At 46.4% G+C, this 11,365-nt stretch overlaps 1 protein-coding gene across 1 annotated transcript; it reads left to right on the forward strand.

The window, feature by feature from the left end:
* Positions 1-2,358: 2,358 nt before the first annotated feature.
* Positions 2,359-7,482, forward strand: LOC129070174 (intercellular adhesion molecule 5-like). Its single transcript, XM_054572988.1, has 7 exons — positions 2,359-2,413; positions 3,472-3,738; positions 4,582-4,902; positions 5,159-5,437; positions 5,920-6,186; positions 6,834-7,076; positions 7,274-7,482. The coding sequence occupies exons 1-7, from the start codon at positions 2,359-2,361 to the stop codon at positions 7,480-7,482; spliced, it is 1,641 nt and encodes a 546-aa protein (XP_054428963.1).
* The last annotated feature ends 3,883 nt before the right edge of the window (positions 7,483-11,365 follow it).

An 11,365-nucleotide genomic window follows, 5' to 3' on the forward strand; every position in this document is an offset into this window, starting at 1 on the left:
ACAAACCCTTTCCTTTTGTTTTCATTTTGTTTTATTTAGTTGCGATTATCTTAAGTAGGCGCTCTCTGTCGACCAGGGTCCAGACTTCCCTACCCTCATCTTCGCCTCCGGTCTTAGCTTCCCGGCCGCCTCACTCGTCTCAGCCAACCCTTGCTAAACTGCGTTCCATACGTCACGAGTTTCTAGGTAGATCAGGGAGCTCCACCGGTCAGGAGCGTCCTCGCGCGCCCCCGCGCGCCCCAGCCTGGTGGTGCCTGCCAGCGCGACCAAACGGTCTCGGCGCGTGGTGGAAGCCGAGAGCGTCTCAGAAGAGACGCGCGACGAAGCGGGCGAATCCGCCGGCGAGCGACCGGATGAGCGGCAGGAGCAGCAAGGAACGGCCCTCAGTGAGGATTTAGGTTTTGTCTTGTTTGATTGGGTACATGCCAGCGTTTCCGCCCAGATTTTTTGTGGAATCTATGGAGATAAGGCCTCATGGCGACCTTCGCCCTCTCACACTTAAGTGAGCTGGAAATCCAGAAGGGCACTCATTATCTTTTTTCCCTCATGTTTTTTAAAAAAATGTTTTACAAACTATCCTCCGTTAAAAGCCTTCATGGCCTGCGGGGCTGAGAGCATGAGAGCCGTGTTGTGGGCACGCTAGAGAGGAAACTCTTCTGAGCGAACTGGCCTTCTTAAAACTGTATCCAAATGGCGGGCACAGGTCCTCACACAGTATTTGTGAACATCCTGTTGTAAATATCCTAGCTAGTTCGGTCGCCCATTCATTCGTAGCTGCTGAACTCCTACAACCATTCTGGGTGCTTGGGATCCATCGGAAAAAACCCCCGAGGGCCCTGCCCTCAAGGGGCCTGCCGTCCAGGGAGGGAGGTAACCAGAGTGACAGGCCTAAGAAGTACGTGAGAGCGTGTTCGGAACGTGCTGTGGGCGTAGAAAGCAGTGTCTTCGCTTACGGGAGTGCTGTGGTGTGGGGCGGCACCGCGGCTAAAAGGAGGGGGGCCCTCAGCGCAGAGATACTTTGAACTGGGCGAGGGACGAGGCCAGTTGCAGGCAGAGAGAGAGAGCAAAGGCTGGAACGTGACTCAGGTGTGTATAAGAAATTGCCAGGAGCCCCGGAATATACACGGATGGTGAGAACCCTAAACTGGGACAGGAAGTCTAGGTCAGGCTACACAGCCCAAAGCAATCCAGCTGCACCTTAGGGTCTGCCGCCCTCCCCTCTCTGCCTGCCCCTCTCCCGGGCCGGAGTACAGGTCCAGCAGTTGAGAGAGTTTAGCCCTTTCATTTGGGATGCGATCTACAGATTAAGCAGAAGGAAGTTCAGAGATGTAACAATTGTTTCCCATAGGGATGCTGTTGTCTTTCTTCTTAAGAAAAGGAATATAAAATTTCATATTTTAGTACCTTATCATAACACGCCATGTGAAAAGAAGGATGAAATATTAGAGCTGTGGGGATATTGGGAGTATGTGTTAGTATATGAGTATGAAAACAAAAAGGAGCCCCCATTTTCTTATATCTGTTTATGTGGCATGGACACATACTGGTGACAACTACAAGGGAAAACCAACTAGCTTGGCTTATAGTGGTCAGAGATGGGAAATCTTTTTTTAGCTAAGACTCTAGGAGCAGAACATAGTCTCTAAGATTAAGTCACAACAAGATCAGGCTCTGCAGAAAAAGGTAACATCAGCAAGCTAAGGGGAGGTGAATAAAATAGAAGGAGCTCTTGGATTCACCTCTATGGGGAGTTGTCTATGACGGTGTGGCCCCGTCAAAGCACGGATAGTAAAGACTCATTGAATATACAGAAGCAGTGAAGTACTGAGAACATTGCCCAGCAGTCACGATGCCTGGGTTTGAATTCTGCCTCCACCAGTTAACTGGTTGTGTGATTTGGGATCAGTTACTTCACCTCTCTTAGCCTTCATCTGATCTGTAAAAAGAGGAGGTGGATTTTTAAAGTAAAGCAGCCCAGTGCCTGGAACATAGTATATATTTACTAAATGTTAAATTATTAGACAAGATGTGATTGAGAAAGTGTCTATAGAGCAGTAGTGAGTGCGTAGCTTGGAGTAGGCGTTAGAGAGTACTTTATCTCAAGGAATTCAAAAGCTAATTGGGATTCTACAATGTACAAGTTAATGTGACTGTGCATTATTAAAAAAAAATTACACAGCTGAGTAAGCATGCCCTTGAAACAGTAGGAAGTCCATTTTTCTGTGCCCTTCTCACGCCACTTTCAAAATAACATTAGATATAAACAATTGATATTTTCTAAATCTTAACATAAGATTTGGGAAAATATGTGAAACACTGCTATTTCTTTCTCTCCAGCTGTTGGCCTTTCTCATAAGGATGAAAATGCTGCTGTTTGGTGTCTGGGCCCTGCTGGCTTTGCTGTCTTCCCCAGGTGAGGCTATTTGCCAAAGTTTCTTTAGCCATATGTGCTAGGGCACAGGTGGCTGGTCAATGAGGAAGAGGATAGGAAGTCCTGAATGAGGCAACACTCTAGTATTCACGCGTCTGGATCCTTAGGAGAGATTCCTATTCTTTGGATCACTAGGACACAGAATCTAGGTGTCTCTGGTTATATTAGAATAAACCAAATTAAGAGACAGGATACTAGACCATCAGTGAGAACTCTCCATAAGAAATGCTACTTCTCAGCTTGGCTCCCTGCTGCCCCAGGGCCGTCCTATTTTTTCTACTCCTGAAAATATCTTTACTACTTTGTTGCCACCCTTTGTGTCATGAAGAGCCACAGCAGGACTTAGATAGGACACAGTCCATAGCTCAGGTATAAGGAGTGAGTTCTCTGAATGGCAAGAAAGGAGCTGGAGCCTCGAGGTAACATTGCTACAAGAGGGCCTATTCCCAGAGGGCACTGGTATTTGGGAGATGAAGTAGATGGTGGGTTTGGCATAGCTAAAGGGGACTCTAGGGAAGCTTTCATGAGACTGTGCTCCTCACCTACATCAGGTGTCTAAAATTTGCCTGAGAGAGATGTCTCTCTCACTGTACCTGAGATTTCCCTAACAGATAAAACTCTTAAGCATTCCAAAACTTCTGGTGCTTTAGCACCAAAGCAAAATGGAACAGTCTTACTTTGAGAAGAGATGAAAAGTTCCATGGAAAATGAGTGACCCTGGGGGTCATCCTGGGAGCTTCCAAGATTTCTGGAAGTTTAGGAAGAGTGTGGTTTCCTGGGCATAATTTTTAGCAACTCCATAGTTTCCACAGTGACACGAAAGGGGCAATCAGACCCCAAGAAAGGTGATGAGTGGAGGGACTGGTGGTGGACTCAGGATTCTAACTTGTTCAATAAGGGTCTTTTTCTTGGCTAGTCCCCTCTACCTTTTCATGCAGAGGAGGTTTCTATTCTCTCTAACTAGATAAGCAGGCTCTGGATTTTGTTTGGGTCTTGTGGTCCTCATCAGAGTCTTTGGCATGTACGGTTGATCATTTCAGGGGCCACAGAAGGGCTATTTGAGGTCTCTGTTCAGCCAGAACAGGCCCTAGTAAAGTTTGGACAATCCCTAATGGTCAACTGCAGCACTAGCTGTCCAGACCCAGGACCCAGTGGAATTGAGACCTCCCTAAAGAAAACCCAGGTGGGCAAAGGGCCCCAGTGGAAGGAGTTTCTCCTGGAGGACGTCACAGAGAGTTCCATTCTGCAGTGCTTCTTCTCTTGCACAGGGATCCAAAAGGACGCAAGCCTGGACATCACCATGTACCGTGAGTGCGGCTGAGGGCCAGGGAGGAAGGGAAGCATGGGGGAACGTGACCGTGCCTTATTTAGGGGAAATTAGAGATTTCTTTTAGGAGAGAGAGTTAGGGACCTCAATAAAGATTTCCATCATACTGTGGGAGTTAGAGCCAATTACTTCTATTTCCCTTTGGTGTAGGCTTTTAAATTAGGAGCATACCATAGAGGGCAACCAGACAGATGTGCTTGAGAATATGTTCAAATACAGGGGGCATATGCTAATAATGCTCACTTATAAATGGTCACAACAGTATAAAATAGGTGCTAAATTATTTGCCACAAATTCTTAGAGTGAACAGGGATTGGAGAAAGGAGGGTCTAGTTGGAGAAGTCTTCATGGAAGAGGAGTCTCCGGAGCCCCACGCCGGCACAGTGGTCAGGATTTGAAGTGATGGGAATGGGTGAGGAGGGTCTTTCAGGTGGGCAGATAGCATTAGCAACGATATGGCTTTAAGAACAAGACCCATCCCTGTGGGGTAGGAGTGTGGTTAGCTCTGTGTAGGTTGGTCTGATGTTCAGGAGCACCCCTGAAGCTCCTCACACCTCTGAAGCACTCTGGTAAGAGAGAAAAGCTCTCCAGAACGGTAGCAACCATCAAAGCGAGGCACCTCCCTTCAGCAGTCATATTCCTTGGTTATGGCTTTGGCCTCCTTTGGTGGGCAGAAGAAGAGCCAAAGGCTAACTTGTCCCATCTGACACTGTTGGTCAGATGGTTTAAGGGTAGCCATCACCTTCCATCACAGGATGCCTGTCCTGTACCATTTCTTTCTGGAGAGGTGAGTAGCTACCGAACCCGTGTTTTTGTCTTAAAGAGCCACCGGAGCAGGTGATCCTGGAGCTGCTGCCTGCATGGGTGGCCTCAGATGAAGTGTTTACGGTGAAGTGCCATGTGCCCAAGGTAGCACCCCTGGAGAGCCTCACCCTTACCCTTCTTCAGGGTAATAGAGAACTACAGAGAAAGAACTTTGTGAGCTTGGCTGTGGCCTTGCAGATGGCTGAGATCGCCATCAATGTCAAAGCGCACAGGGAGGATCACGGGTGCAATATCTCCTGCCACGCAGAACTGGACCTGAGTTCACAGGGTGGCAGGCTCTTTCACTCCAGCTCAGCCAGCAGAGTGCTCCACATTTTTGGTGAGTCAGAGCTCAGATATGGAAGGAATCCTAAGGCTCATTTTCCTCATCTTACCTTGGCCTTTGGGACTAAGTTCCCCACAGTGTTTAGGATGTGGGTGTGAGGGTAACTGAGCTTCATCTCTTTCTGGGGTTTAAGTTCACCCTGGGGGACAGAGACCTTTTTGCCCTACTTTCTTCCTTCATAGTGCGGTCCTACATGACATGATTTATCATGGTTTTTCTCCTTTCTTTCCTCTTCCTCATTTCTTGGCAGAATTCTCTCAGCCCCCCCAAATCTGGGTCTCTCCACTTCTGGAGGTCGGGACGGCAGAGGCCGTGAGCTGTGAGCTGGCTGGGGTGTTCCCAGCCAAAGAGGTGATGTTCCACATGTTCTTGGATGACCAGGAGCTGAGCCCCTTCCTCTCCTGGGAGGGAGACACCGCATGGGCCAATGCCACTGTTCGGGCCATGGAGACGGGTGATCAGGAGCTGGCCTGCCATGTGTCTCTGGGTCCGATGGAACAGAAAGCAAGAGAGCCAGTGCACATCTATAGTAAGTTACCAGCCTCTTCCCTGTCCTGTGAGTGTGCTGTGCCACTGAAAACTTCCACAGTAAAGCCTTGGTGATTTTCTGACGAGTGCAGGCAGGTGGGAGACATGAACTGAGACGGTAGTTTTATCCAGCCTTCACCCTGTTTCCCTAGGCCATCTTACTCACGGGGCGATTGTGAGTGCTTGAACCTGTTTCTAGGAACAATCACTTGAGGTGAGGAGGAAACCTGTAAGATGAAAAGACATCTTGCTCTCCGTGCCTCAGAAACAGCCCAATGTGGGCATGCCGCATTTATTGTAGGAAAAAGCTCTCAAATTCCCAAACCGCCTTTGTGGCTCCTGCCATTTGGCACCCAGCAGTAATGGTCTCCATAGTCTTTGTTCTGCTGTCCGCCTACCCAAGGATGCCACCAGCAGCAGGAGTGTCCAAGGGGCTGCCAGTTTTGTGAAAGATGTTTGGTTGTCTTTTTCCTTTTCTTATAGGCTTCCCGCCACCAATCCTGGAGGTAGAAGAATTAACATTAGTGGGGACAGACATTAATGTGACCTGTTCAGGGCACGTGTTAACCTCACCCAGCCCTACTCTTCGGCTTCAGGGAGCCCCAGACCCCGCCGCCCCTGGGGAGCCCGTCTGGTTTTTACTTACCACCACAGAGGAAGATGACGGCCGAAACATCTCCTGTGAGGCCTCTTTGGAGGTTCAGGGTCAGCAGTTGATCAGAACCACCACAGTCCAGCTCCGTGTCTTGTGTGAGTGCAGGCCTGACCCTTCCTCTCAAAGCAAGGGTTCTTACTGCCCCATTTCCAGAGGTCCTGGCTCGCAGCTTCATTACTAGAGTTGCCCCATTTTTTCTCTTTATATTAAAAAAAAAATTAAATTAAATTAAAGCTCTCCAAGCTTACCTAACCACAAGCAAAGTGAGTGGGGGAGAAACATGAGGGAAGCTGAGAACAGAAGAAAGTGGGTTAGCGATCAGTTGGCACTAGTTGCGGGCCAGTTGGCTGAGAACGTTGGGAAGTGACAGTTGGAATTTACCCTGAGAAAGGAAATTTCCACATAAAAATTTGTATTTTGAAAAAATGGGGAAGTGCTCCTTTCTGGGTTCACCACTACCCATGTCCTCACTCACTGAGAAGCAGGGGACGCAGGGCCACCATTGGCAGAGCAGTCCACATCTCTGAGTCAGTGTCCATGGAAGTGCCCTGTGCTGTGCCTCAGACTCCCTGCGCATAGGGACAGGAGGAAAGAGGAGTGGCTCAAAGCAGGGAGCTGATGGTCCACCCTTAGGTGGAGGGGACACAGCATTTGGATTAGCAGAAGGAGACGTGAGCATGACCAGGGAGGAGGGAAGGTGCACACTGAATTCTGTTCCCTTGGGGACTCTCATTTTTTCCAGACAGACCACGCTTAGAGGAATCTGGTTGCCCTAGCAACCAGACATGGATGGAAGGGACAGAACAGATGCTAGCCTGTGTCCCAAAGGGAAACCCAACTCCGTACTTGGTGTGTACCTGGAATGGAGTGTCCTTCAACCTTGATGTGCCGCAGAAGGCTACGCAGAACCACACTGGAACCTACTGCTGCACGGCCACTAACCTGCTGGGCTCCGTCAGCAAAGACATTGCTCTCATTGTTCAAGGTGACTGTGGCAGCCCTACTGTCAGGCCCAGGATGGAAATTGCCCAGGGGTGTGGGGATTCTTATCGAAACATAGAAAGAAGAAAAACTGCAGTGGGGTGGGGAGGCTGAGACTGAGAAGTGAGCTTGGTGGGCTGGGGCAGGGTGATTCTCTTGCCCTTGAGCCCTCCCAATTCTGTGCCTTCTGTGCTTGGGCAGGACTGGATGAAGGAATCAGCTCCACCATCATCATCATCATCATTGTCGCCCTTGGAGCGGGTATCATCACCATAGCACTGTATTTGAACTACCAGCCCTGCAAGATGGAGAGGGAGAAATTGCCCTATAGGCAAAAAGAGAAGAACAAAGAGGAGGAAAACCAGTTTGCAGTTCAACAAGCAGAAATGTGCATCGCACATAATTGTTAAACAGAAACGACTCTTTGGTTGAAGGTGACCTCTATTACTGGGGTCTTCTAAGGGAGGAAGGGGGTAGAGGAGAAAGGAAGAGACATCCTCTCTGTTATGAAGTCCCACAAAACGTGCTAAGGCTCCATGTCCCTTGTGTCCAGTCCATCCACAAGCTGCACTCCTCCAAGTGCACTGTAGTCTCCAGGAATTTCGGTCTCAGTGGGGCCTCTGCTCCTTGCTGTGTGAGTAATCAGTCCACTCGGATTCAGAAAAGAAGATCCTGTCTGGGCCTCATCATCCCCATCATCACTGCCCTTTGCTCCCAAATATCGGACTGAAGAGACAGAAGTGTCTCAGAAATGCAACTCATTTCTTGTGGTTTCCTCATAACTAAGTGGGAAACAATTTCTTAGTCCAGGGACAGGACTTTGAAGGGAGTAAGTACCAAACAAAGGGGTAGGAATCAGAACCCTTTTCCCGTAGACACACTCCTCTGCTCCCCTAACCTGGGGTTCTGGAGTGCTGCCTCCCAGACCCAAGCTTGTTAGACTACAGCTCACTAACCATCTATTTTGTGCCTTGGAGGAGAACAAAAATCATAAGACATCCCACTTGGGGTTTTACCCAGCCCACTGTCCTGTCCCTGATGTGGAAGTTCTTCCATGAAATTGGCCTCATAGATTAAGGGCTCCAAACACCTCTGAATTTCTTTTCAGAATCCATTATAAAGTAATCATCTGTGAGTTCATATTTAACATATACTTTTTTTTTTTACCTATACAGTATAGAGTTCCAGTGTTTATTCCCCCTTTTCATAAATAAATGTGTATTTTCATGTTTGCAAACTATTTCCTTTAAGTCTTTGGAGGGCTTCTCCTGTGACAATGTTCACCGTATGATTTTGTGATTCAGCTTCCTTCTCTGGTCTTGGAAAGAGAAGACATTGAGAATCATAAAACCAGATCTTTTCTCCCAAATCAGTCACGTGGGTCACTGAAATGTTGGGTGATGGTAAAAGCCACATGATTGCACTTCAAGTACAATTTCTAAGACTGTCAAGTTGGTAGCATATACAACCAGCCAGGGCAGGTGGTGCATTAGCTCAGGGCAGCAGCCTGTCGGACTTACCCTCAAAACTAAAGTTCAGACTTCCAGATAGAGAGACGTCCACAGCCTTTCACACAGAAAGAACACAGCATCAGGCATCAAAGTGAACAAATTCATTCTTCACAAACCTTTCCAGAGTCTGGGGTATGGATTAGGTATTAACACTTTGGCTTCAACTCATACCAGGCAGTGAGGATACAAAGGTGAACAAAATACTCTCTCTGCCTTCTACAAGCTTACAGTCTCTGGGGGAAGCGGGAGCAAGTCAGCAGGAAATTACAGTTGTGTCTTAACTCCTATGACTGGGAAAGCAAAGGGGGTACAAGAATTTAGGACCAAGGCAGGATTCTTGGGAGGAGATGGGAAATACCTTGATTTTGCAAAACAGCATGCCCCCCAAAATGACCTTTTCAACTTCAATTTTCCACTATAGTAGCGACTGCTCTCTCATAATGTGAGTAATGTAAATTATTCACTTTTTTTGAATTGAGCACTTGGGGAAATCAGTTAGGAAGCAGGTTTAGGAGAAAAGAGCATAGAGCTGTCTAATCCAGGAAGCTCCAGCCACTTCGGTGTCTTGGGATCAGCTGCCTCAAGCCTGGACTTACTTCGGCCTTCAAACCCCACTTAATGACCCTGGTGCCCTGAAGCGCAGTGACTCCGAAACAGGAGGGAGGAAGGGGGTTGTTTGAACTTCCTGGTTCCATCTTGGAGAAAACCTGAAGGCTGAGTCTGCCCCGCCTTTGCTTCTCACTGCCACATGGTGTCGCTGTTGACAGTGTCTGACGCAGTTCACTAAACCTTGAGGCTCTACAGCGCCAAGTTCGGGGTCCGCTGCCGCGCCTCTTTCAGGAGTTTGATGCACTTCCTTGGGGCGTGGTCCAGGTAGAGGTGACTCCTTGCACGGGTTTCCAGGGCTACAGTTTCCAGAGCTCAGTACTTTGGATTAGCTGTCCAGCAAGGCTCTTCACATTTGGGTAGCCACCTTCCTCTCGTAGACTTGGGACTTGGTTCCCCTTGCCCTCCCCAGAGATCCACACAACCACGCAGGAGGTGCCCGTTTCTAGTCAGTTCTTAAAGCACAAAGGGTTTCATTATGTCTCTTTTCTAAAATAACAGAGCTAGTCTCTGTCCAACCGTCTATGGGTAGCTCTCTTGTCTCCGGGGGCCCCACTCCCTAAAATGTTTGGATTATATATATATTTTTCTGAACCATAGGGAATCAGCTCACACTTAACTGTGGCTACCCTGATTATCTTCAAGGGAAGAGAGTTACTTTCCAAAAGTTTATTCTCTTAAAACAGTCAAGGTAACTTTCTGGTGTCTTTCTTTTTAAACCTGAAGAGGAAAAAAGCTAAATCTTCAGTGGGGTTTCTTACTATAAGGATAATAGTATTTACCTATTACAGAATTATAGTTGGAAAGAAATGACATAGTACTTGTAAAAACACGCTGTATACGCATGTTCGCAAGTATTTGTTTCCATTGTTACACCAATAATGCTGGTAGTAATCATATCATAATTATAATAAACTCAAAGCAAAACCATGGCAACCATTGAAGGCCATCAAAAGTCATATATTGCAGACATCTCCTTTCTCTTTCCCATTGTGCTCTCCCTTCCTCCTTTTCTATTCCTCTTTTTTCCTCTGCTTTCCTCCTTTTTTGTTCCCTAAGATTTAGGACTACTTGTAGGATGACCAGTTGTTCCAGTTTGCATTGAGATGAAGAGTTCATTGACATGGGATATCCCAGAGCTAAAACTGGGAAAGTCTTGTGCAAACTGGGATGAGTTGGTGACTGTAAGAGTAAGTGGGTAAGTAGGGTGGGTGCAGGAAGGGGAAAGGGTCATTTCTGCCCTCGAGTGTGTATAAAGGGACAAAACTCACTGCATGTGTTCAGCAATGCTGAAAGAAGAAATTCAGAAGCGGTCATTTAGGTTAAATTGAAAAAATTACAAATGGAAAAATACAATAAAGGTTAAATTTAAAAAATTTTAAAACTACATGGAATGTATTACAGAGTTGTACACCTGAAACCTATATAATTTTATTAACCAATCTCATCCCAATAAATACAATAAAAAGTTTAAAAATGTTTGAGCAAAGAAATTGAAAAAGTAAAATAAAAAATAAAAGATTACATGGAGTTGGAAAAACATTATTTCAGGCCTCTAGAATTACTTGAACTCTGCCTATTGAATTTTCTTATGCAAATCTTGCTAATTTCACCCTTGGAAAGACTTTTCATTTTCTTTTATTGATTGGTTGATTTTAGAAAGAGGAAGGGAGAGAAAGAAACCAATTTGTTGTTATGCATAAGTGGACAACAAATCAATATTCCTCTCCCCTTCTCTAAATTAAAAAAGAAAAAAATACTTAAAAATTTAAAAAATGTGTAATAAAATAAACATAACATAATATTTACCCTCTTAAACGTTCTAAGTGTATATATAGCTCAATAATGTGAAGCACATTCACACTGCTGTGCAACCAATCTCCAGAACCCTTTTCATCTTGTAAAACTGAAACTCTGAAGCCACTAAATAACTCCCTGTTCCCCCTGACCCCAGCCTCTGGTAACCACCATTCTACTTTCTGTCTCCGAATTTAACTACTCTACGTACCTGATATGAGAGGAATCATATCATATTTACCTATTTGTTACTGGCTTATTAGAACATTTTTGAATGACTGGTTAGAATTAGAAACAGAAAGAGCCACAACTGGCCCAGGTCTCACAACTCCTTTTGCTCCTCCCTTCTTTTTTTCAATACAATAGCTGTGACACGTGT

This window comes from Pteronotus mesoamericanus, unplaced genomic scaffold (genome assembly GCF_021234165.1).
Source record: "Pteronotus mesoamericanus isolate MK-2021 breed Mesoamerican mustached bat unplaced genomic scaffold, CSHL_Meso_final contig_246, whole genome shotgun sequence".
Taxonomy (NCBI): domain Eukaryota; kingdom Metazoa; phylum Chordata; class Mammalia; order Chiroptera; family Mormoopidae; genus Pteronotus; species Pteronotus mesoamericanus.